The sequence below is a fragment of the Scyliorhinus canicula genome, chromosome 18 (assembly GCF_902713615.1).
Source record: "Scyliorhinus canicula chromosome 18, sScyCan1.1, whole genome shotgun sequence".
NCBI classification, from domain to species: Eukaryota; Metazoa; Chordata; class Chondrichthyes; order Carcharhiniformes; family Scyliorhinidae; genus Scyliorhinus; species Scyliorhinus canicula.
Window position 1 is genome coordinate 128838258 of NC_052163.1, and position 27317 is coordinate 128865574.

The 27317-nt window shown below is 43.6% G+C and overlaps 1 protein-coding gene across 1 annotated transcript; it reads right to left on the reverse strand.

The window, feature by feature from the left end:
* On the reverse strand, window positions 1-26884 carry atp5f1d (ATP synthase F1 subunit delta). Its single transcript, XM_038777340.1, has 5 exons — window positions 26645-26884; window positions 19587-19740; window positions 15388-15476; window positions 10102-10236; window positions 1-105 (listed from the first exon to the last, which is right to left on the reverse strand). The coding sequence occupies exons 1-4, from the start codon at window positions 26846-26848 to the stop codon at window positions 10114-10116; spliced, it is 570 nt and encodes a 189-aa protein (XP_038633268.1). The 5' UTR covers window positions 26849-26884; the 3' UTR covers window positions 1-105; window positions 10102-10113.
* Window positions 26885-27317: the final 433 nt, after the last annotated feature.

Genomic DNA, 27317 nt, shown 5'->3' on the forward strand with positions numbered 1-27317 from the left:
TGGGTTGTCATATATTTATTTTTATAAATTCATCCCACTTTACTGTACAGTGTTGTCGTTCCCAAATGAAGGTGAAGTAATCTGCTTCAGGACACACAGTTCGCCCTGCCAACGTAAAGAAACAGTTGTTAAGCAGAAATCATTTAACATGCGGGTGGAAAGAACAAATGCAAATCCTACACAAAGTCCAGAAATTGATTAATGCGATCCACACCTTGATATAAACAATGCACCAATGGTTCACCTTGGGTTGAATGTTTGCACTCAAGTTGCAAGGGCCGGGAATGCAAATATAACAACTTTCTATTTGAGCGCAGTGTGCAGATTAGTGAAGCAAACAGAGACAATATGATAAAGCTCTGGGAAATGTACTTCAAATCTGGTTGATATGAACTTGGGTATTATCACATCAACACCAAGATTGACATCCCAGCTAATAAGTGACTTTCTACGAGTCACCCAATTGCCCCGTCCTCAATCAGAGTCGATGCAAGCAGACTATAATTTTTAAAAACAACAATGGGCAGCACGGTGGCGCAGTGGGTTAGCGCTGCCGCCTCACGGCGCTGAGGTCCCAGGTTCGATCCCAGCTCTGGGTCACTGTCTGTGTGGAGTTTGCACATTCTCCCTGTGTCTGCGTGGGTTTCGCCCCCACAACCCAAAGATGTGCAGGGTAGGTGGACTGGCCACGCTAAATTGCCCCTTAATTGGAAAAAATGAATTGGGCACACTAAATTTATTAAAAAAAACAACAATGTTGTCCCAAAGGATTCTCCGAGCATGGCGGTATTTTAAAATATTTCACAGGGTATTGCCAATTACAAAATGGCAAAATAATCAACAAATGTCAGAACATTTGAAAATAAACAAAATAACTATCCTTTGGCTCTCAGCATTTAGTTATCATCCAAATTTTACTTGCCCTAAGATTTTCCCTATGGGTTTATATCTCAGTTCCAAAGCATTCAATGAATTTATAAATATAGTGCTGCTACAAAATAATTTAAACCACATAATTTATTTGGTTAGATATTTCTTGTATTTATTTGTTCTGAAAGACCTGGAAATCACCCAGTGTTCTGAAGATGACAGAAGGTGATCAAAGTCCCACCTCCAATAAACCTTCTCACACCTGGCTTAGCAAGGGTCAGTTAGAAACGAGTGACACGCATTCATTTCAGACTGAAAGTACAACCTATTTTGATGTATATCACACTTAAAAGTAAACACAGCTCACGTTTAAAGCCTTGCTGACAAGTGTCATTTTTAACTATTAGTCTGACAGGTTGGATACGCACATACAAATTACACTGCCACAAAGTCAGAGGTTAAGGCAAGGTAACTGACCTGATGGTACAGTAATCAAATAAATTACACAACATCAAAACCCAATAATTAAATAGTATATTAGGCAGAAAATACTGTACATTTGGGTAAAACTACCTCAATGTTTCCGACTGAAAATTTAGATTACTGTAAACAGTACCTGGTAAAAAGGACTAATGTCCCCCATATACCGTGAAAAATTAAGAAATTAAAAATACTAAAAATAAACACAAATTTGAATTTCATACAGCCTACTTCAGACTCAGATAAGGTCAGGAGCCTGTGTCTGTCCAGCAGTCCACGAGGAATACCAAAAATAATACAAAGAGGAAGAGCAATGATTAAGGGCTACTCCCGTGATATCTTTTAAGCAAGGTTTGATGGCTGGTGCAGACACAATGGGCCAAAGGGGCTCTGTCAGTGCTGCAAAAACTCTATGAACTGTCAGAAAAAAGAATTTCACGCTCTGAAAAAAGCTCCCAAAACAAGAGTTCCAGAACTAATCTTGTGAAAATGTAAAACCATGAATATCCATTATTCCCCCCATCGTGCATAATTTCATAATACGACTGAACCCCAGAGAAACTTTCAGAGCAATGAGACACTGAACTAAGAAATCTGTTGCATGCAATCTATCTGCGTACAATCTACATTCTGTTGTGGGGCAGGTTTAGAGAACCCCAAAGTGTAACATGGAGTTCACCTGACCCACGACTTTTAATAGATTGTGGTATGGGGAGCACACGGCCCACTGTACAGGTGTGGTACAGCAGAAATGGAAATGTATTTTTTAAAGCAAAACAATGTTTAGTCTAGGAACTCAAGTTAACCTTTTTAAAACATAGTGAAGATCTTAGCAACCATCAATTCAAATACAACCCCCAAAGAATACAACACTAAGTAATTCTTAATAACTTCCCAAACACCAACAAGACAAAGAAGTACCTTTTAACAGAAGCACATTAGGTTTACATTCACTACTGAGAACATTTATAATTCTGAATTCACCAAATGATCAAGAGGTAGTCTTTTCATGGTAGAGATCAACAGACACCTGCTTTGTCTGGCTTCAGCTCCAACACTGAAAACGAAACTAAAACACACCCTGCAGCAACAGCCTAAAACAAAAGTAAAAAGCTGACAGCCCAGCTCCACCCACTCTCTGACACCACTGCAGTAATATGAGCAGCCAAACATTTCTTAAAGCGACATTCTCATGACAATTCCAATAACTATTCAGCAAACACTTTGGACTTTGGCATCAAAACGATTTCCAAATTTGTGGATGACACTGAATTGGGGTAGATGGCCAATACAGAGGGCTGCAACAAATTTCAGGAAGACATTAATAAACTTGCAGAATGGGTAAATAATTGGCAAATGAAGTTCAACACAGATAAATGTACATTTTGATGGGAATAGGGAGGTCACATTACATGAAAAATGCAAACTCTCGTTGGGGTAGAGGAATAAAGGGATCTTGGAATACAGACCATAAGACATAGGAGCAAAATTAGGCCACTCGGCCCATTGAGACTGCACCGCCATTCAATCATTGCTGATATTTTCTCATCCCCATTCTCCTGCCTTCTCCCCATAACCCCTGATCCCTTTAATCAAAAGGATACAAATAGATCAAATGAGTGGGCAAAACATTGGCAGGTGATATATAATGCAGGAAAATGTGAAGTTATGCATTTTACTAGGAAGAATCAAGGCGCTGAATATTTTTTTAAGATGGGGAAAGACTGCAGAAGATTGTAGCTTAGAGAGATTGGTGGGGTCTTCGTGCTTAAATCACAAAAAGCTAACTGCAAGTTCAGCAGGTAATAGGGAAGGCAATGGAATGTTGGCCTTTATCCCAAAAGGAATGGAGTGTAAAAATAGGGACGTTTTGCTAAAACTATACAAGGCACTGGTTAGACCATACCTGAAATACTATGAACAGTTTAGGTTCCCTTATCTCAGGGGAAAGATATGCTGGCATTGGAGGCAGTCCAGAGAAGGTTCACACGGTTGATCCGGGATATGTTATGAGAAGTTGAGTCGTTTTTGCCTGTACTCATTGAAATTAGGAAGAATGAAGAGGTGATCTCATTCAGACATATAGGATTCTCAGGGGGTTTGACAGGGTGGATGCTAAAAGGATGTTTCCCTGTGTGGGAGAGTCTAGGACCAGAAGGCATAATCTCAGAGTAAGTGATCGCCCATTTCAGACAGAGATGAGGAGGAATTTCTTCTCTCAGAGGATAGTGAATCTGTGGAATTCTTCACCGCAGAGAGCTGTAGAGGCTGGGACATAAAGTATGTTCCAGGCTGGAATAGATATTTTTAATCAGCGAGGGAATGGAGATAAGGCAGTAAAGTGGAGTTGAAGATTATCAGATTGGTCATGATCTCATTGAATGGTGGAGCAAGCTCAATGGGTCGCATAGTTTACTTCTGCGCCTACATCTTATGGTCTAGAGTTTCACCACTGGGTACCAAGATCGGAAAAAATACAAACTAAGCAAGGTGTAGAAATAGAAAATAGGAAAGTTATGCTAAAATGGAGTAATGCAGGTATTTCTGTTCGCCATATTACAAAAAAGACTAGAGGCCCTTGAGAAGATGAAAAGGAGATGTACAAGGGTGATACCAGGCTATACACATCAGGGAAGGGCTAGCAATGCGGGTCTCAATCAGCTAAGGGGTGACCTAGATGTATTTAAAATTATGGAAGGTTTTGATACAGCAGAAAGTGATGATTTAAAAATGTTTTTATTTTTATTTTTAAAAAGAGTATCCAATTCCCCCCCCCCCAATTAAGGGGCAATTTAGCGTGGCCAATTCACCTATCTTGCACATCTTTGGGTTTGGGGGGTGAGACCCACGCATACACAGGGAGAATGTGCAAACTCCACACAGACAGTGACCCAGGGCCAGGATCGAACCTGGGGTCTCGGCGGCGAGAGGCAGTAATGCTAACCACTGCGCCACCACACTGCCCCAGAAAGTGGTGATTTAAGCAGAGTGGTGAAAATGTGGAACTTGTTATCACAGGGAGTGGCTGAAACAAAAAAAGTATAGATATATTTATGGTGAGCGTAGACGTGAAGGGATAGACAGGTTACAATTATTGATTTAGATGAGAAAAAATGGCAGAAAGCTCAACTAGAACATAGAAACGAGCATGGGCAGCTTTAGCCAAATGGCTTATTAATGCGTCCTATATTTCTGCGTAATCCTATGAAAAGGAGAGTTCAGCAAATTTTCCAAGAAGGAGTGTAGCAATATCGTAGCCAAAACAAAATGTCGTTCATAAACTAGAACATCTGAAAAAACTGTAGAAAATAGCTGGGGATTAATTACAAACCTCCAGGTTTGAAGAAAAGCTGCAAAACTCTCAATATTACATTATGCGTAAACAAAGGCCATTCTAAATTTGTAACTTATTCTTCGATGAAAAAGCAGTCTACCAGTATGAGCCAGTCAGATGGTGTTAAATCCCACAGCACAGCTCAAAAGGCAGAGAATTTAGGCCACTTTTCCTCCCTCAATTAATGCTACCAAAAACAGACCAACTTGTTATTCACCTCACTGCAGTTTGAGACCTTAGTGAGCACAGAAGAGCTGTGTCGGCCGACACGAACTCTGGTTTATGGAGTGCTTGGAGATCATTCAGAGACATGGTAACGTGCAAAGCAAACACATTTTCCTCACACAAAGTACCTCAACCTAAAGGTTTGAGAGAAACCCCAAAATGTAGTCACATTTCTGATTTGCAGATGTAAAGCAAACAAGGGCAGCACGGTAGCATGGTGGTTAGTATCAATGCTTCACAGCTCCAGGGTCCCAGGTTCAATTCCCGGCTGGGTCACTGTCTGTGCGGAGTCTTCACGTCCTCTCCGTGTGTGCGTGGGTTTCCTCCGGGTGCTCCGGTTTCCTCCCACAGTCCAAAGATGTGCGGGTTAGGTGGATTGGCCAGGCTAAATTGCCCATAGTGTCCTAAAAAATAATGTTAATGGGGGTTGTTGGGTTACTGGTATAGGGTGGATACGTGGGCTTGAGTAGGGTGATCATTGCTCGGCACAACATTGAGGGCCGAAGGGCCTGTTCTGTGCTGTACTGTTCTAATTCTAATTTTAAAACAAACTTGTGCTGCAATTTAAAAAAATGTAAGATCAAGAAGCTGCGGTCGATCAGATCAGGCCTCTTCCAGGACTTCTTTTTCGTAGATTCTACACATTAAACATATGTACAAGTGATGTTATTTGGATCTCCCTTCAAATTTATACAAAAACACATTCCCCAACTCGAGGATATCTACAACTAAAAATGGAGTGGGTTTTTAAACCAATTACACAATGCAAATCCAAACAAAACATGTGAATTCTGAGAATTACTGTTTTTTTTCTTAAATTCTTCATTCCTCCATTTGTTTTGTCCCTAGGTTCACAAGATGTAATGCCTCTTGCTTGGGCAAAGAAAATTAGCGACAATGATCATAATTTTTTATCATTTACATCAGCCATATATGTTTACTTATGGTGTGTTATTAAAATGCTTCTAATAATCAATGAACATCAGACATGGCATTTTGCAATGTCAATACCTTAATTACTTTACTGCAATTTTTCTCCCTTCATACTCTTATTTTTCTGGCTTGCTTTTGCTCTTTCTAGTACTCTTACAAATTATGGGACAGAGTTTCAGACTAATGGAAATGCAGCCAACAAAGCTGTTCTCAACAATACGTACACTATGATTAATATGGACAATAGAGCAGTTTTGATTTTTCTTCTTTCATTCTCCCCCGCCCACAACCGGCCCCATCCCTGCAAATGTGACATCCATTTGCGTTAATAAAGCTCAGGTCAACAAAATTGCTGAGCCTCTCCCATGTTCCTGAAGATAATTGCATGGACCCTACCCACGCATCCTTTTTCAATGTGTGAAGATTGACAGTGAGCATTTCCAGGGTAATCACAACTGAGCCCAATGCCATCCACCCAAATGTATTTTCATCAGTAGTTTCAGCATTATTGGTGGATAAGGAAGCCAGACTGATTTTCATCCCGCCCTTTCGTTCAATATCTCAATGCAGGTGGGCAAAATGGAATCCAACTTGGGAAGTGTAATATGATGCATTTGGAGAGGTCAAACTTGGCAAGGATTACACAGTAAATGGGAGGACAATAATAGGTGGAGATGAAGTGAGGGAGCTTGGAGTAAATGCCTACAGATCCCTGAAGGTGGCAGGCCAGGTTGGTACGGTGGTTAAGGCAAATGGAATCCTTTTATTTACTGGCCAAGGTGCACAATATAAGAGCATGGAGGTTATGCTGGAACTAAATAAAACATTACTTAGGCCACAACTTAAGTAGTGTGTGTAGGTCTGGTCCTCATTACAGAAAGCATATAATTGCACTGGAGAGGTTACAAAGGAGATGTAGGATGTTTCCAGGACTGGAAAGTTGCAGCTACGAAGAAAAATTGGATAGGGTGGGCTTGTTCTCCTTGGAACAGAGGAGGCAGAGAGGAGATTTGATTGAGGTACAAAATTGTGAGGGAGCTACTGAAGAGTGGATAAGAAGGTTTATTTACTTTTGCAGAAAGGTCAATGACTTTGGGGCATAGATTTAAAGTGACTGGTAAAACGATTACAGGGGAAGCAAGGAACATTTCTTTTCACCCAGATGGTTGTGTAACGGCATATAACTCGCAGCCTGAAAGGGCAATACATGTATAAATCCTCAACTCATTTAAAGTGTATGGATCTGCACCTCAAGTGCCATAATCTGTAGGGCTAGCTCATTTTTCAGCCATCGCAGACACGATCAACCAAGTGGCCCCTTTCTGTGCAGTAAATTTCCTATGATTCCATTCTAACACTATTGAGCCCAACAATAGAGTTTAATGCGACCCAATTCAGATTAGCTAATTAAGCACAAAACAAAAAGATCATCCTCTGATGTAAACTGGCCTTGTTGGGACAGGTACTCATGGAAAAAAAACATCCAAATTAGTTTTTTGAATATTAGAAGAAAACTAAAATATAATCAGCTGTAAATAATGTATCCTCCAGGAAGGGGAAACTAGGATACCGTAGAAAGATTGAACCGAATGGTACAGAACTTACAAAATGTGTCATCTAGTGGTAGAACTTTAGCAATGAACCTACATCAAGTAGCAATAGCCAAAACATACAAATGCACATTAAAGTGAATTGTTCATGTATCCTCAAGGCTCAAGTTGTGAAAATTAGTGTATATAGTGTGTAAACTACAAAGATGAAAAATGTTCAGGTGCAGGAAAATGTCTCAGTAGTTGATCTTGGTCAGTGTATCTGTCGGCCAGGGTATGCTCCTGAGTCAGGAGGTACCCAAGATGTGCACTTTGGGTCATTGTCCAGTGAGAACACCCCCAGGCCTCTCATCCCTGCTGGAAATTACATCTCACCCCTTAATTTCATGTCAGATACCACAGTTAAAACTGGTGTGCAAAATCTGTACATAATCTGATATTACAGTAAGCAGCTATCGACAACTCTTCCCACAAACAGAATTTGCAGGGTTTGTTTAACCTTCTTTATTAGCTTTAAAAGCAACTTATCTTTGCTGAAAGATGTATCAGAATTGTGATGACTGTTCAGCTCCTATTCAAAGGAATACTTAATTCCTTATGGACAGGAGGAAAGGCTCTGAAGCACTAAGGCAGATAACCAGATGGGGTATCTCATCTCAAGGGGCATGAAGAGCTAAACATCCAAAATATAAATACACTACATTCCAATGTTCAGAAAAGACTAAATGCTAAAGCAAAATGATGCTGTATCAACCTCTTTTTGTGGCACCAAAATCATTATCTCTCCATCTCAGAAGGATTCCAATAAACAGCATGAATACATTTGGAACCAAAGAGAGTATTTTCCAGAAGAGGAGTGATCAAAGACTGGCAAGCAGCAACTGGGGTCAATAACAACACTTTGAACCTGACAAATGAATATCAAAACCTTGGCAGTCACATTCCTCACGATAGCGGAGGGAGTACACTGCACTACTTCCGCAGCGCACTTTGGCATTTCAACATGGTCGAGTCATTGCATGCATTGTTTGGCAAATCCAATTCGGTATCCCAAGATTTTAAGCAGCATAGCAGAAACTAATATAAATGATGCAGTGTACTGCTTCAAAGTTCAAAAGATTAAGCCAAGTGCTATAATATTCTCAGCATAAGATGCATCATCTTCTATTATTATGACCGTTAGACTTTATAAAAAGGTTATATTTTAAACCGTCTCTTTAAATTGAAGGTAGAACAGAATGACCTGGAAGAGGTGGTGTGAAGTTGTTCAAACTCTTGCGCAGCAACGGGCCCACATGATTTGGTTGCCATGAGCATAGGGGGCCCAGATCAAGTCCTACTAAAAGTCAACTACGGGTTTTAACACCGGGTGCAGAGGGGCAAGACTCGATATGCAGACATAACAGGCAGTCAGTCAAAAGTTGGGGCAGTAGACCCACATCAGTGCTGCTATGCTAGGTAGAAGAAAAAGACTTATTTTAGGTTATTCACTAAGCAGAGGGCTGGTGTTGACAGAACAGTTAAAGACCACAAAATCACAAGAGGGTATGTACCTTGCAATGGGAAATCGACTTGAAGGGGACTTTGTTTAAAAGCAGCCCATGTGCAAATCCAAACCTGGACGATATCCAGGTCTGGGCTGACAAACGGAAAGTAATATTTGTGCCAAACAATTGTCAGGCAATGACCCCCAAGAGAGAATCAAACCATCGTCCCTTGACATTCAATGGCATTAGTGGTTAGCACTGCTGCCTTACAGTGCCAGGGATCTAGGTTCCATTCCAACCGTGGGTGACTGTGTGGAGTTTGCATATTCTTCCCATGTCTGCTTGGGTTTCCTCCCACAGTCTAGAGTAGGTGGATTGGCTATGCTAAATTCCCCCTTGGCAGGGTTACAGGGATAGGGTGCTCTTTCAGAGGGTCGGTGCAGACTCAACGAGTGGATGTTTTGGTCTGTATATTGACGATGGGGATGCTGTTTTTGTTTGGAGGATTGATATTGTATTTGTTTTGTTGTTTATTTGATGAAAATGTTGAAAATAAAAATTCGGACTATATGTCCACATAGAGCGCAACATAATGTATAAATGCAGCTTGCGGTTTTCGGTTGTGTTAAGAAGTTAAGGGAGGGGATACCCAATCTGTATTTTAGTGTATTGATTGATTATTGAGTAATGTTTAGTTAAGACTGGTTTTGTTTGGTTTGTTAACGTAAAACCGTGTGAAAGATTGTGTAGATCAGTCAGAAACTCGCATCTCTTATCAATCTCTACAGAGACTTAACCCTTTTTAAAATTTAAATTCAATTAAGGGGTAATTTAGCATGGCCAATCTGCCTACCTTGCACATCTTTGGGTTGTGGGGGTGAGACCCACACAGACACGGGGAGAATGTGCAAACTCCACACGGACAGTGACCTGGAGCTGGGATCTAACCGGGGTCCTTGGCGCCTTGAGGCAGCAAGGAGTTGATATTTTTTATATTATGGAAAAAGGCAACATGCAAACACCAGCAGATTCATTCTTATATACTTCGAAGATATGTGCTCACCTCCATTGGTACGTCACCTTTCAATTGCTGCAACTTACCTGCTAGTTGTGCAGTCATTCAATATTTTTGAATATTCAAAATAATCTAAATAAAAAATCTGTCCAGGGGTCCAAACCAACATGACCACAAAGACAGTTCTCAATTCAAAAAAGCTCTTACCTATCGATCAAGTCACTCCAGGGCTTTTATGATTGCTTCATGAGCTTCTATACTAATTAAGACCTCAGCCCGTTCTATCTCACCAGAGGCTGATGATAGTTCAGCATTAGCCTTGTCCAGGTTAGCCTTTGCAGCCTGTAACAAAAATTTAAAACTTTTAACAACTCAGCGATTAAATATCTATGTGCCTTTTTGGCACCATTTAATTTTTACCTCCTTAACAAAATAATGCAAATAATAGTTTACTCAGGCATGTCTTACAAAATGACTGGGTACATAGTCTACAATCCATTTAGTTGGGCCATCCAAAAGGAAGGCCCAGAATTAGTTTCACACATAGTTACAAGTACAAAATTAAATAGCAACGGTCGACAGGAAAATATTCAATCAATATTCATTATAGTGTGCAAAATCTAACTCCAAAACAAATAAAGACACGTTGCACAAATAGCTGTGCTTTTATCTAAATCCTAGTCAATCCAATGTTGAAGTATTGCTGCCAGTTTATACCACCCCGATGCAAGGCAACCACATATCCTCACCACCAAGATGAGAATTTATTTTAATGTTGCGAGAAGTTTAACAACGGTATTTACATTTACACCTTGAAATCAACAGGAAAGCGATGCCATTTCTTCAATAGAATTGATTTACTAGGCTACCAATTTTGTTGAAAACTCAATTCCATCAAAAGCGCAATCCATAACTGAAACTTGGGCCCAGCTCAAAAAGTATACCCCGTGTAAGCCAGAGGCTGCACAGTTCAGATTTTTCTTAATTGAGAAGCCCAGGTGAAGGGTAAAGATCTATAGTGCAGGGCATGACTTGAGTTTGAAATTAAATTGTGGATTCAATCAGCTCTGTCCTATTTGTCGTGCAAGGAATTTGATTAAAGCAGTGAATGTAGCGTCCACCTCTTTTGGCAACTGCACACAAAGCATAACACATGAAGCCACTGAGAACTAGTGGTATAATAAATAACAGCATTACCAAATCCACAGTACAGTATAAAACCTCAGCATTAATAGGACATTAGAGTAAAGCTTTAAACTAATAAAGGATGGTGTTGTTTTTCAGAGTCTCTGCCAGCCATTTCTCAACTGGTATCCAAATAATATCCATTTGGTCTCCAATGACAGTAAAACCTTGGCTGGGAGATTACAAGAAACAGAGTTTAATTGAGTTCATTTTTTTCTGCTTGTGAAGTGTGCCTCAATCTGACGCCTAGCAAAAGCATAGCTGAGATTGCGAATTTGTGGCACCATCACTCAGGCACTGCTTTTATATCCTCTTAGCATTAACAGCCCCTGAAGATCACCAGGCAGCGATAAATAAGCTAAAGGCACAATAATCTTGCACAAGCACACAAAATCACAATTTAGTACTCTGCAGGCAAATTTGAAATATCACTTCAATAACTATCAGAATGATGTACAAAATTATGCACAGGATATTAATTTTATACAGTACCCTTTCTTTAACCTTGATGCAAAGTCATTAATTAAAGGATCTTTCTGGCTGTCAACCAGTGCTTTTGTCTTACAAAAGAGTTTTGGTGAATAACCTTTATGGATAGGAGGGAGGTGTACAGTAGAGTTCCACAAGGTTCATTAGTAATTGCTGGGGGAGGGGGGCACAGAGCCTAATTTCAAAATTTGCAGATGATATACTGATGAGGATGGTAAAAGGCTTCAAAAGGACATTGGCTGGTGGAATGGACACACATGAAAAGTGAAATTCAACTGAAAAAAAATTAAGGCAGTACATTTTGATAAGAAGAATAAGAGACAATACATGTGAAATTATATAATTCTGAAGGAGGTGAAAAGAGAGGGGGTGGAATCCTGGGACATGCTTCTTCCACCTTCAAAGATTCATGCAGAACAGGGCAACTAATTAGTTAATAAATCAGATGTAATGTTCAATAAATAGAGGTAGAAAGCACAAAGTGAGGGATTTATGTAAAACATATATGAAATACCAGACTGGCTTCAACTGTAGTATCACGCACAATCACTGGCACAACACTTTAGTGAGGGCGTGAAGGCTTTGAAGAGGTACAGAAGAGATTTACTAGAGTAGTTCTAGGGTGATGGATTAATGTGAACAGACTGGAGAGGTTGAGGTTGTTCTCCTTCAGTCGGAGGAAGAGCCAAGAAATTTGATTAGATATTTAAAATCATATTAGGGGGTTTAGATAGAGTAAACAAAGAGAAGCTACTTCCAAGGATCAATAACCTAGGCACACAGATTTAAAGTAACAAACTGTTACTGGTCCAAAACTGGGTCATAGTAAAAACGTGGTGGCCTGGTCCAGGATTAACAATTTGGGGACCCATCTGGGATTTTTAACCCACAAACAGATACGTGTGTTGGTGCTTGCTGAGGTAAAGGCTACATGATTTTCACGATGACTTTACTGCCCTAGAAGTGGTGGATACAGATTCAATAGTAGCCTTCCAAAATAGAATTGGACAAATATTGTAGGTACATAGGGTAGAGCAAGAGAGCAGCAAAATACCAATTCATGAGATGTAGAGATAGAATCATAGAATCCCTACAGTGCAGAAAGAGGCCATTCGGCCCATCGGGTCTGCACCAACTCTCTTTCCGAGTACTCCACCCAATCCCAGTCCCCCACCCTATCCCAATAACCCCTTAATCTAATCTTCACATCTTTTTTGGACACTCGGGGCCAATTTAGCATGGCCAATTCACCTAACCTACACATCTTTGAACTGTGGGAGGACACCGGAGCACCCGGAGGGTGTACTGTGAAGTAGTAGGTTGGGCAAGTTACACAATAGATCATGACACAATTCCACACTATAGATCACTCATCTGAGAAACATTCATTGCAGGGAAAAGCCTTATAAAATAGAAATGATCAACGTGTTGTGTAAAAACTGCCAGAGCGAGCTTAAGATATTTGTTAATCTAATCAGAAATAAGGGGCTCTGATAATTTACCCAGTGAGCAGTTGAACCGTGGACTTAACTGATTCCAACAATGTTATAACTGGCCTGATTGTTCACATGGTCATGGTTCCTTTCCCAAATGGCATTTGGTGGTCAATAAAGTGAAAACAATTGAAATCATTAAAAGGAAAGGTGTTTGCAGTTTACATAGGTACAAAATGGCAAAAAAGAAAAAATGAAAGTCAGACACAGCAACATTCTATTTGACTTCTACTTTATAAGTGTATCTCCAAGACTACATTTTCTATTATTTATAGCAAGTTAAATTTAACATAAATAGCTATCTCAGCTAAATTGACGGTGAAAGAGTACATATGAAATCCTTACATAAGGGATTTTTAAAATTCTGCTATCAGAAGGTACACTGAAAAATTGCAGCAGTTGACTTATCAATGCCATCCTTTAAGTACATTCCAAACCTTGTGGACTGGATGCCAGCTTCAAACTTGCAAACACAACCCACAAATAGTGGTACAAAAGCATTTTAATGCAAGGGCAGTTAATTGCTTAGTCAGATATGAAACAGTTAAAGACAGCAAATTCACTGATTTGCTTACATTCTGATCCATATACAAAACATGTGGTGTTTTATAAAAGCAAACTTACCTAATGTTGAAATCAGAAGTCAAAGCAATTGCGCATGTGCAGACCGGGAGCAGGCTACACATGGGTGGATTGATACTTTTACATTCCTTGAGCCCCAGTGCACTCTTTGGTGCCAAAGTCTAGGTCAGGTGATTGGGGTAGCGTCACCAGGGAACAGGGAGACATCCCAAAAAAAGGAGACCCAGAGAGGGCACAGGGACTGAAAAGTATCCCAGTTCCATTGAAATGAGCAGAGCAGAAAAATAGATTCCAAATAGAAAAGGGCTGTGGGGAGCAGGCATTAATCGGAGGGTTCAAGGGAAACCCTGGTGATCAAATGAGGCTCAACAGAAGCCCTGAAGATCCAAGAAGGCCGCCAAATGTTTGGTGACTCCATATTGCAGGCTGTTGGGGCAAAGGTACCCCTTTGAAGCAGTAGCATTTTGCGCAGTGCAGCTGAAGATCTGAAGTTGTGTTTGTATGTTGGTGTTCGAGGTACGTACTCAGGAATCTAGGGGAACGGAATCTCAGGAGAAGAGGGCTGAAACCCTGTAAGGTGGGCCAGCGTTGGCGTCATTCTGAATCGCAGCAATGTTTGGAGAGAATTTCCAGGTTACATCTTTAAAGGTGAAGACTGGAATCCCTTGTGGCAGAGACAGAGTTTCAGTGAGACTGGCTGACTCAGTATTTACTTTTGTCTGGATGGGTTGTTGAGAAATCCGTGCACTGGGTCTCGGTTGCATCTGTTATGTGTGGTGCAGTGTGACGCATTCAACCACAGTTTGTCCATTAATTCACAAGGACCTGGCATTAACCCTGAATGTTAGAGGATCAGATATTGTAAATAGTTTTATCCATCTGATCTTGAATAATAATTTATTTTTATTTGTTCAAACCCTAGTGGAATGTTGTGACTTTCGTCACTGAATTTCAGACTTTAACCACAAATACAATAAACACAATATTATTGGTCCCAACAACTTGTGGGGTTCGGACTAGACAGATAACACATGGAGTAAGGACTTTTAGCAAAAAACAAAAGGCCAAATTTTATCATCATAATATTTTTGTAATCTTTGGCTTATAAAACATGGACAGGTCACACTGTATGGAGTTGTAGAGGAGTTCCAAACTCAACAGCACAATAAGGCCCAAGACAAATTATCCAGGGAGGGAGAGAAACCTCTGCCACGCTTCTCATAGTAAACAGCCACATGAAGATACCCAAAATATGGCAGTTAAAATTTTCTAGCAAGGAAAGTATGCCTACTCAGCTGAACTTTTATAGTTGATCAAACAGGTATTAAAGCATGTCGATTTAGAGGATAAATCAGATTCTTTTCAAAGGATTCAGCAAGAACTCAGCAGGCAGGCGTGGGCAGCAAGATCGGCCAGGCATGGGCAGCGAGGGTTCCATGATTGCTGAATAGTTTGGGTTAGCTGGGCCTCCATTTCGGAACAAACTGACAACTTGCAGAGTTAATTAAAGAGATACAAGAGAAACAAATCAAGTAACTCGTGCATTCGATAAAAATGCACCCAATCACTTTCCTGAGAAATGCACTGGACAATAGCTTCATTAGAAGTTACCAAAATTGTCAGAAGGAATCCTGAATATCACAATAAACGTTCAAGATCCAATCAGCGCACAGAGCACTTCAACATCTGACTGGATCAGGCAACATTTCAATCTTAATTGACAAACACGGAAATTTGTACTCACAGTTATGTCTAATGCATCCAGAGCTGCTGCTGCTTCAGCCAAGAGTTGAACTGATGAGTCTGCATTCACTGTCACAGAACCACTGCTCACTAGAAAACAGCAAACAATGAATGTCGATAGTGCAAAATCTCCAGTATGTGTTTGATTATTTCTGGTACCTATCATTTATTTTTCCTCCTGCAGCTCTGACCATTAGCATGTTTCCATTACTTTTTTGAGCTTGAAAATGGCATATATTCTTAAATTCATCTCTGATGATTATTATTCTTAACATAGTGCATCCCATTTAGTGTGATCACTGATTTTAACACAGTAAACCAATACATAAAGAATGTATCAGAATGGCAACAATCATTAATAAAACACAAACACAGTAAACACCATAAACAGTATTGGGTAAAAGAAATAACAGTTCTAACAGTTCACAAGTCAATTGATTCCTCCCACCCAAGCAATGACACCCACCCTTTACTTTCCTAGAATTTTCCATAATTAGCAAGATTTTAAAGTTTTCTGTATAAATTTGTCCACTGTTATTAGTTTACAGCGTGACCATGAAGTGCACACACAAGAAGAGACTAAAAACAGCGGAAAATGATAAATTATCAATCATTACTGAAAATATTAAGCAACGAGACTAGTTAAATCAAGGCAATATAAACCCATATATAGCATAAGCAAGTGGTTTAAATGGGACTTGTATTTCACTTTATTGCGACAGAAACTGCAACGAACCTGGAAAAAGCAAGTTCAATTATCAAAATGAGTCAAAGCCAAACTCCATTCTAATTAAATATTTTGATTTTTATTGGCGAGATATAGCATTACTAAAATTTTCCATCTGTATTCTATGATTTCCTACTTTTACCTGGAATGCTCTTGCAAGCTATTGTGTGCACATATGCTATGTTGTGGTGTTGGTGGGGTGAGGGGGGTGGGGGGGGGGGGGGGGGGGGGAAAGAGGACAGCCAAATACACCAGCAATATGTATTTTGTAAATGTTGACTGGCCAGTGTAAGTGTTTAGCCACAAGACGATAGCATAGTGGTATTGCCAGTGGACCAGTAATCTAGAGATCCAGGGTAACGTTCTGGAGACTTGAGTCCAAATCCCATCACGGTAGATGGAGAAATTTTGACATACATGTTACTTCAAATCCACAGCAATGTGACCCCTGAAATAGCACGCAAGCCCTCAGTTCAAGGGTGATGAGGGATGGGTAGTAAATGCTGCCCTCGTCAGCGACACACATATCCACGATGAATTAAAAAGGAAAGCAAAAGCCATTTTTCCCTTTTCAGATATAGATGAGCATTGTCCAGCTCAACAAATTCAGCGTCAGTCTCCATTCAACCCATATTAACCTTCCTGTTGCTCACAATTTTAACTCAGCACTTTGCTCTCATGCCCATCCTTGGCCTGCTGCAATTAAGTCCCAATGCAAGCTGGAGGAGCAGCACCTCATCTTCCAAATGGGCATGTTGCAGCTCTCGGCAATCAACGTTGAGTTCAGTAACTTCAGATTCTGACCGTTCTCCTCCATCTTAAATCCATTTTTACAATATCCCATCTATGTATTGCCTCAATGCAACCTCCTCTCTCTTCCACCCCACCCCCTCTTTTCTCTTCTCATAGCAGGTCAGACCAGCTGAGTTTTTACAGAAACCTGTCCTTGGTTCAGATTCCAGCATCTGCACTACTTTGCTCATTTCAATAGTTATGGTTTTGCTTCAAAGGCAGTTTTAAAAAATAAATTTAGAGTACTCAATTCTTTTTTTTCCCAAATAAGGGGCAATTTAGCATGGTCAATTGACCTACCCTGCACATCCTTTTGGGTTGTGGAGGTGAGACCCACGCAGCCAAAGGGAGAATGTGCAAACTCCACATGGATAATGACCCGAGGCCAGGATTAGCCGGAGACAGCAGTGCTAACCACTGCGCCACTATGCTGCCCTGCAAAGGCAGTTTATGGATTAAAATAAAAATTCCATTTGTTCATTTTAAAATGCCAGCAAAGCACTCAAAATTTCAAGACAGAGGGAACTATAGAAAACAAAAATATGTGTCAGAAAAACATTTTACAGTAAAAATGTTATTGTAAAAGTGTCTTCCTTTAGCTATCGGTTTCTTTCACAACGTGAGAAAAATGGCCACACTGTTTATTTCATTCAAAATAAATCTGGCCAATAAGGTCAAGTAAATTGTCAAAACCTAACACAGCCACGAATACATAAATATATCACATAGCTGATATGGAAAGGATTAAATTTTCTCCAAGAGGCACCATTTTGTGCAAGAAGATGCCATTTGTTGTGTTGGGAGTTTAAGCAACACAAAGGCATCAAGCTAATTAACAATCCTTATTTTACAATGTTCAGAACTGGGCACTTTCCAGCAATAACCACAAGGTAGAAAGCAGGCAAACCTTGCCAATTTACTTCACCAGTACCTAAGGCACATTTTAGCACAAGTACAATTTTTAAAAAGATTTCTAATTAAGGGGCAATTTAGCGTGGTCCATCCACCTACCCTGTACATTTGTTTTAGGTTGTAGGGGTGAGATCCACGAAGACATGGGGAGAATGTGCAAACTCCACACGGACAGTGACCCGGGGCCGGGGTTGAACCCGGGACCTCGGCACTAACCACTGCACCACCGTGCCGCCCTCCACATTTAATTAGTGTACTACGTTCAAATTTAGTCAATCAGGAGCTCTACTGTCTGTATCATTGATACGTTAGTGTATCTACAGCTACCATAGGACGGCAGGGTGGCACAGTGGTTAGAACTGATGACTCATGGCACCAAACACCCGGGTTCGATCTCGGCCCCTGTCCCTGTGGAGTTTGCACATTCTCCTCGTGTCTGCGTGGGTCTCAGCCCCACAACCCAAAGATGTGCAGGGTAGGTGGATTAGCGACGCTAAATTGCCCCTTATTTGGGAAAAAAATGAATCGGGTACTCCAAATTTATATTTTAAAATCTACAGCTCCCAATTTTTTGTTGATGCGCCTATTACACTGCAAAATTGACAGCCACCTGACATGCAATTTGTACTGAGTTTTGAAGAAACGCTGCTTTGATGCAGTTTATGGTTAATCAAGTTTTAAAAGTCATTCCCCAAAAATGAATAAGGGCCAGCAACAGTTAATAACAAACTGAGAGAAAATGCGTCTTGGGAGAATGTAACAAAAAAAGACAATTAAAATATTGACAATCTTTTATGGAATAGAGTCATGGAAGCTTACAGCATAGGCAGTCATTTGGCACACTGCGCTAAGCAGTCATGCTTAATCCTTTTTTCTGTGATTCAAGTCCTTCATCCTCACGTACCTGCCCAACATCCATTTAAAATTACAGACAGAATCAGCTTTCATCACCTTTTCAGGTACCGTGTACCAGATACTAAAAACCCCGAGTAAAAATATGAATGAAAATTCTATTTGTTTTGCAGGTTGGGGTTAAATAAAAGCTGGCGAAGATCAAAAAGAATAAATAAATATGGACAATAAGAGGAAATTAAGAGAGAAGGTGGCATTAAGGCCCCTGGCTAATGCTCTGGGACACGAGTTCAAATCCCACCATGGGAAGGGAATTTAAATAAATAAATTTGGAAAAGAAAGCTAGCTAACGATGATCAGGAAACTATTACTAAAAACCCACAGGGTTCACTCCTTTCAGGAAGGAAATCTGCAATCCTTACCTGATCTACCCACATATGACTCCAGATCCGTAGTAATATTACTGACTCTGAACTTCCTATGAATAGGTACTTCCATTTTAGAATCCAATTACTTTGATACTAGTTATACATTTAAAAATATGTATATTCATTCAGTTTGATTTTTATTCTTTGTGTACCAGTGTGCGATATAAGCACTTATATCTGAAAGCTTTTCTGCCAGTGAATAAATCATAGCTGGTAATTGCATGCTGTACAAGAGGCTGTAATAGTGCTGGCATTTACAAAAGCTATCAATGCAAAAAGCTGCACAAGGATTATCAACATTTTTAGCTCTCAAGTTACTGTTAAGATAAAAATACTTAGCAACAAGAATCCTACATTTTTCATCTGGTGTAAAAATATCAATGTTAATTGCCTCCAGTTATACAGAAAACAGTAGAAAATGATATTATAACTGTAATTATGAAATTCCGTTTTCAAATTACCCTACTGCATATGAAGGAATTGACATACCAAAATACTTGGACTGTGCACCCTCTTCATCAAACACGGTTACAATTCCAGGTTTTAGCACCTGTAGCGTGGGTACATGGGACGGGAGAATGCCAAAGTTTCCGGTCATTGTTGGAACATCAACTTGTTTCACGTTGGCTTCCGTATAATACACCTGATGGAAACAAAGAAAGTAATAGCCAAATAATTGCCTCAAGTCTCTGCATTTCTCCCCACCTTAGTCAAAACTCATAACATTGTGGGTCAGTGGCATAAACCCAACATAGAGTAACATTCAAAAATAAGTTGCGTCACTAGAATCACTGCCACTGCAAAAAAATTGTAAACTGAAATACAAGTTTCCCATAAGACACAAATGTTACAAAGGTCATAGGTTCTAACTTCAGTCTGTGCTGAGTTAATCTCTGGCACAAAAGTAGAAATATTGCTATTGATCAATTACCTAAATCGGAGGGATAATTACCCAAATCGGAGGGATGATACATTGAGGAAATTTACAGAAATGGGGGTGATTCAGCCCCTCAAGCCTGCACCTAATTTGGTTGCCAGACCATTACTGGAAAATTGTGCCTGGATATCACAAGGACAAGATTGAGATTGAATGCTTCCAGGCATTAATTGGTCCACAGACATTCACTGTAATCTCCAACATGAAGAATGACCACCTGTGTACATACAGGAATGCAACTAGTGCCAGTGTGTCTACATCATATACAGGAATCTGGTTGAGGAGAATATTCAGATCTCTGTACTCTCCCAGGGCTGGGAGTATTTTCTTTCTCAAAAACTAGGAGTAATGACATTAATAAATCTATGTTTGGAATCACAGCTGCACAAAGGACAATAGTTGTGGGGTTGTTTTGAGGCCAATCATCTCAATCCCAAGATATGGAGGAGTACCTCAAGAGCGGAATTCTAGACCGAGAAAGTCCCAGGTACTTCAATTATTTTCCCACTGTCATAAGATCAGAAGTGGGATCTTTACTGACAATTAGTACTCAGTTCCACTTGCAACTCCTCAGGTAACAAAACAGTCCTTTCCCACATGCACGGCATGTTGATACAATGGTTAGCACTGCTGCCTCACAGCGCCAGGGACCCGGGTTCAATTCCAGACTTGTGCGACTTTGTGGAGTTTGCACCTTCTCCACGTGACTATGTGGGTTTCCTCTGGGTGCTCCAGTTTCCTCCCACAGTCCAAAGATGTGTAGATTAGGTGGATTGGCCATGCTAAATTACCCCTTTGTGTCCAAAAAGGTTAGGTGGGGTTACTGGGATAGGGTGGAGGCGTGGGCTTAAGTAGTGTGCTCTTTCCAAGTGCCGGTGCAGACTCGATGGGCCGAATGACTTCCTTCTGCACTGTAAATTCTATGGCAGCTAGTCTCACTCTAATATGCAGTTCCCAGAGGTAACCAAGGCCTTGGGATCCATCCCCTTCACCTTGGAGTCTTTGGGCGAGCGCCGTTCAGTCCTGGTCTCCACAAACGAGGACCAGACAAAGGGCACTCATGCAGGTCGTCCAGGAGACCCCCAGGTGCTCACACTTAGGGCAGGGTGCCACCCAGGCACTCCCAGCCTGGCACCACCACCTGGGTGCCAGCATGGCACTGCCAAGGTGGCACTGCCAGCAGGTAGGGGCACTGCCAGGGTGCTGGGCTGGCATAATCAAGGTGCTAAAATGGCATTTCCGTGCAGCAGTGATCAGGCCAGGGGGTGCAGTGCACGGATGTGGGTGTCCGGGGACTCCTATACAGTGAGTTGGGCTGGGGGTGGGTTTCGGGGGTCGCTTTGGGAGCTTGTGATATCATTCCAGCAGGCGGAACTCCTCAGTGCAGAAAACGGGGTTGAGTGCGGCCTCGACACGAGGTACCCACTGAGGCCCTGTATCTAACCAGATGGGCGTTCGGATAGCATGGTGTTTCTCGGCGCTGCGAGCGCCAGGAAACACAAGGCTAAACCTACTCACTCTGGGACTCTTGTTTCATTTGGTTTGAACGGCCTTCAGTGTCCAAGAAGGTTAGGTTGGGTAGGGTTACAGAATTATGGTGGCACATGGGCCTAGGTAGGTTGCTCTTTCAGACTCGATAGGCCGAATGGCCTCCTTCTGCACTGTATGGATTCTTTATTGTGGTTAACACTGCTGCCTCACAGCGTCACAGACCCAGGTTTAATTCCAGGCTTGGGTGACTGTCTGTGCGGAGTTTGCACTTCTCTCCATGCCTTCGTGGGTTTCCTCCGGGTGCTCCGGTTTCTTCCCACAGTCCAAAGCTGTGGTTAGGTGGAATTATGGGGATAGGGCGGGGAGAGGGCCTAGGTAGGGTGCTCTTTCAGAGGGCCAGTGCAGACTTGATGGCCAAATGGCCGCCTTCTGCACGGTAATGATTTCAGGACTGGGTTGATAAGTGAAAAATGCCAAGCAATGAACATATCCAGCAAGAGAGAATCGAGCCACCTCCCATTATCACTTCAAAGGCATTATCGTTGCAAAAACCTTCACCATTAAAACCTTAGGGGTGAATATTGATCGGAAATTTAACCAAACCAGCCACATAAATACTGTGACTATCCAAGCACATCAGAGTCTGGGTATTTTGCAAAGAGTGACTGACCTCCTGACTTCTCAAAGCTTGTCCACCATCTACAATGGTAAAGTCTGAAATGTGATAGAATACTCTTCATGTGCCTGGATGATTGCACCTCCAACAACACTAAGATCTCGACACCATCCAGGTAGCAGTAGCTGTTTGACTGGGGCCTCAGCCTCCACTTCAAACATTTGCTCCCACTGTTTGCAAGATGCACTGCAGCAACTTGCCAAGATGTCTTTGACAGCACCTACTAACCAGTGATCCCCATCACCGAAAAGGGCAAAGTCAGCAGACCCATAAGAATGCCATCACCTGCAAGTACCCACCAGGTCCCACACCACATTGACTTGAAATATTCTTTCAATGTCACTAGGTCAAAATTCAGAATTCTCCCAGCTCCCCCAACAGCACTGTGAATGTAACTACACTCTATGGACTACAACAATTCAAAGTGACGGCTCATTACCATCTTCGCAAGGGCAACTAGGAGTGAGTAATAAATGCTGGCCTTGCCAGCAATGCTTACATTCTATGAATAAATAGTTTATCATTTTAGCTGTAGATCATCCGTGCTGCTGAATTTGTATTTGAGTTACATACAAACATACGAATTAGGAGGCCACACGACCCCTCGAGCCTGCTCCGCCATCCAATAAGTTCATGGCTGATCTGACTGCAACCTCAACCCCACATTCCTGCCGACCCCCGATCCCCCTTGTTAATCAAGAAACTATCTAGCTCAGACTTAAACGTTGAAAGATGCTGCTTCAACTCACTTTGAGGAAGAGTTCCAGAGACCCAAAACCCTCAAACTTTTTTCCTCATTTCTATCTTAAACGGGCAACCCCTTATTTTGAAACTGTGACCTAGTTCTAGATTCTCCCACAAGAGGAAACATCCTCTCCACATACACCCTTCAGGATCTTAAAGGTTCCAATCAAGTCACCCCACCGTACTCTTCTAAACTCCAGTGGATACAAGAGCTTCCGCCCATGTACATTTGATTGGCACAGTAAGAAGGCTTACAACATCAGGTTAAAATCCAACAGGTTTGTTTGGAATCACTAGCTTTCGGAGTGCAGCTCCTTCATCAGGTGAGTCACCAGTCCAACGCCGGCATCACATCATGGCTACCATTTGATTAGAAACATAGATTACCGGACAATAAGGGGGTGGGGGGGGCAGGGAGACAAGAAAGATGGAGACAAGAAAGATGCAGGCAAGGGCCTTGTTAACAATGGCAGGTGAAATGAATAAATATCTCCCAAAACTTCAATGAGGTTCCCCTCGTCCTCACCACCAGCTTCCACATTCAATAGATCATCCTCTGCCGTTTACACCATCTTCAGTATGACACCACCAAACACGTGACACTCCACCTTCCAAAGAAACTATTCCTCCCATCTCACCCAAACCCACTTAAGCATCCCAAGTACCCTTCCCCTATAAGGCAGGAAATGCCACCTGCCTTCAAATCTCCTCCCTTTCCACCATCCAGGGCCCCAAAACACCCCGCCCAGATAAAAGGTGGTTTGCTTGCACTTCTTTCGACCTAGTATACCACATTCATTGCTCACAATGCAGTCTCATCTACATCGGGGAGACCCTGGGTGATCATGATGTGGAACTCCTCCGTTCAGACTGTAAACATTATTATAATAAATTAGCTCGCCGGCCGCGGGGATTTGAACATGGATCTCCCGCTTGCCAGCCTAGCGGTCACTGCTGCGCCACGGCCACCTGCCACTCTCCACCCCACCTGTCCTGACCGTTGTCGTCAGCGTCCAACGAATCTCGAGGAACAGAACCTTATTGCTGCAATCAGACACTATTGTTTTTCAGACTCAACACAAATCCCGGGGCTGGTTTAGCTCACTGGGCTAAATCGCTGGCTTTTAAAGCAGACCAAGCAGGCCAGCAGCACGGTTCGATTCCCGTACCAGCCTCCCCAGAATGTGGCACTAGGGGCTTTTCACAGTAACTTAATTGAAGCCTACTCGTGACAATAAGCGATTTTCATTTTAAAATCCAAAAAATCAGATCAGTTTTTCAGACAGCTGCTATTCCCGTGTACACCTCCTCGAGGCCCATCTTGTTTCTTTACTTGTCCCATTATCATAGCTATTGCTATATAACCTCTCCTGCTTTCCGCCCTATCACAGACCTTTCCCCTTTGTTCACACCCCTCCTCTTCCTAGCATTTGTACTTGCTTGAAACCGAAAAAGTAATCGACCCTGACCTGTTACTCTTTCCACAAATGCTGCCTGACCTGCTGATTATCTCCTGCACAATTTTCATTTTGAGAATTCTTATAAATTTTCCAGGGGGAGACAAAGGAAGCATCAGAGAATTGATGTTCAAACTCCACAAGGTAGAAGCTGCTAATTTATCTTCAAACTCCACAAGGTAGAGGCTGGTTCAGCAGACAACAATGCCACCAACCTGAACAAGCTTAACAACGATGTTAGGGTTGGATCAGAGAAGTTACGCTAAACTTGTATTGAACCGTGGCAAGACCACACATAGGGGTATGGACATAATTTTCATCCTCATGTTATGAAAAGAGTCACAAGCATTGGATTAGGGGTCTAAACACCAGATTAGGTGGAACAGGGCAATGTTCTTTTTTCTCGAAAACAGAAAGTTAAGGAATACTTTTTCTTCATTCTCCCACCCGGGTTCTTGTCCCTTCCATCGGGCAGAAGATACAAAAGTCTGAGAACACGCACTAGCAGGTTCAAAAACAGCTTCTCCCCGCTGTTACCAAACTCCTGATCTGATCCTTCCACACACTACGAATGCTCACTCGATGTCGCCGTCTATGTTTTTACATTGTGTATCTCATAGATAGAATCAGATGTTTACACCATGGAAACATGCCTTTCAGCCATGCTCGTCCATACTGCTATCTATCATATATGGGTTAGCACAGTGGGCTAAGACAGCTGGTTTGTAATGCAGAAAAAGACCAGCTGAGTGGGTTCAATTATCATTCCAGCTTCCCCGAACAGGCGCAGGACTGTGGCGACTAGGGGCTTTTCACAGTAACTCCATTGAAGCCTACTCGTGACAATAAGCGATTATTATGTCCTATGTTATTTCATGTACAGAACAATGTGTCTGGACTATACACAGAACAAGATTTTTCACTATACCCCAGAATACGTTGACAACAAATCTAAATCTCCGATCTAACCCCCCCCCCCCCTCAGTTAGGGGGGGGTGATGGGGGGGGGGGGCTGGGAGGCTGCGAGGGGGGTGATTGGGGGGGGGCTGGGAGGGCTGCGAGGGAGGTGATGGGGGGTGCTGGGAGGCTGCAAGGGGGTGATTGGGGGGGCTGGGAGGGGGTGGGGGGCTGGGAGGGGGTGGGGGGCTGCGAGGGGGTGGGGGGCTGCGAGGGGGGTGATTGGGGGGGCTGGGAGAGGGTGGGGGGCTGGGAGAGGGTGGGGGGCTGGGAGAGGGTGGGGGGCTGCGAGGGAGGTGATGGGGGTGCTGGCTGATTGGGGGGGCTTGCGAGGGGGGTGGCTGATTGGGGGGGCTGGGTGGGGGGAATGTGAGGTGGGGGGAATGAGAGGGGGGGCTGGGTGGGGGGATGAGAGGGGGGGGCTGGGTGGGGGGGATGAGAGGGGGGGCTGGGTGGGGGGGATGAGAGGGGGGGCTGGGTGGGGGGGATGAGAGGGGGGGCTGGGTGGGGGGGATGAGAGGGGGGGCTGGGTGGGGGGGATGAGAGGGGGGGCTGAGAGGGGGGGGCTGAGAGGGGGGGGGCTGGGTGGGGGGGCTGAGAGGGGGGGGCTGGGTGGGGGGGATGGTGGGGGGGGATGAGGGGGGGGGCTGGTGGGGGGGGATGAGGGGGGGGATGGTGGGGGGGGGATGAGGGGGGGGCTGGGTGGGGGGGATGAGAGAGGGGGGAATGAGAGAGGGGGGGATGAGAGAGGGGGGGATGAGAGGGGGGGGATGAGAGGGGGGGGGATGAGAGGGGGGGGATGAGAGGGGGGGGGGATGAGAGGGGGGGGGGGGATGAGAGGGGGGGGATGAGAGGGGGGGGGATGAGAGGGGGGGGGGATGAGGGGGGTGGGGGATGAGAGGGGGGGGATGAGAGGGGGGGGGGATGAGAGGGGGGGGATGAGAGGGGGGGGATGAGAGGGGGGGGGATGGGGGGGGGGATGGGGGGGGGGGGATGGGGGGGGGGGGATGGGGGGGGGGATGGGGGATGGGGGGGGGATGGGGGATGGGGGGGGGGGGGGATGGGGGGGGGGGATGGGGGATGGGGGGGGGGGGGATGGGGGGGGGGGGATGAGAGGGGGGGGGGGCTGGGTGTGGGCCGGATTCGGGTGACCTGGCTCGACGTGACTAGCGGGCGCAGCTGGAGGTTAAGGCGGCTTTGATCCAACATACGGAGCATCCACACCAATAAACACAGGCCGGTATGTCACCCCAGGCTACCGGCGGGGACAGGCCCCAGGCCTCACCTCGGTGGGAGAGGCGAATGTGAAAGCCATCCCGCCGGCCGAAGACGGCGCGTCGGCGTAGCCCCTGCTGAGAACTGCCCGGACCAGGTGCAGTTGCTGGGGACGGAGGAGGGAGCGGATGGCGGCGGTGAACATCCCGGCGGCGGCGAGTCTCCCTGACAGACTGATCGGCCGCTGCAGCAAGGACAAGCCAGCACCCAGCATGCACCGCGAGCCCAGCACCCAGCCTGCACCGCGAGCCCAGCACCCAGCCTGCACCGCGAGCTCAGCCGCGCGCCTGCAGGTCCCGCCCCCCGTCAGAGTACTACGCCTGCGCAGAGCCGGTCACACACTGCGCATGCGCGGCTCCGCCCCGGTGCATTCTGGTCTCTGTAGTCCTTTTCCTCGATGAGGGGAACCCTGCAAAAACCATCCAGCAAAATGCAGCCTGGCCCCAACTTCTCTTATCTCTCCTCATAATTTAAATCCTCATCCCTCATAACTGAAGCCCTCATCCCTGAAACCATTCTCATGAATTTTTGCTGCATTTTCTCCAAAGCCTCATTTTTTTTTTTGCCCAGAATTTGACACAATAAAGGGAAAAGTCACCACAGTCCCGATGGCCATAGGCTGCTTTCCCCTTTGTGGGGGAGAGCTGACTAGTGGTGATTTAACCTGAGGATCACCACATCTC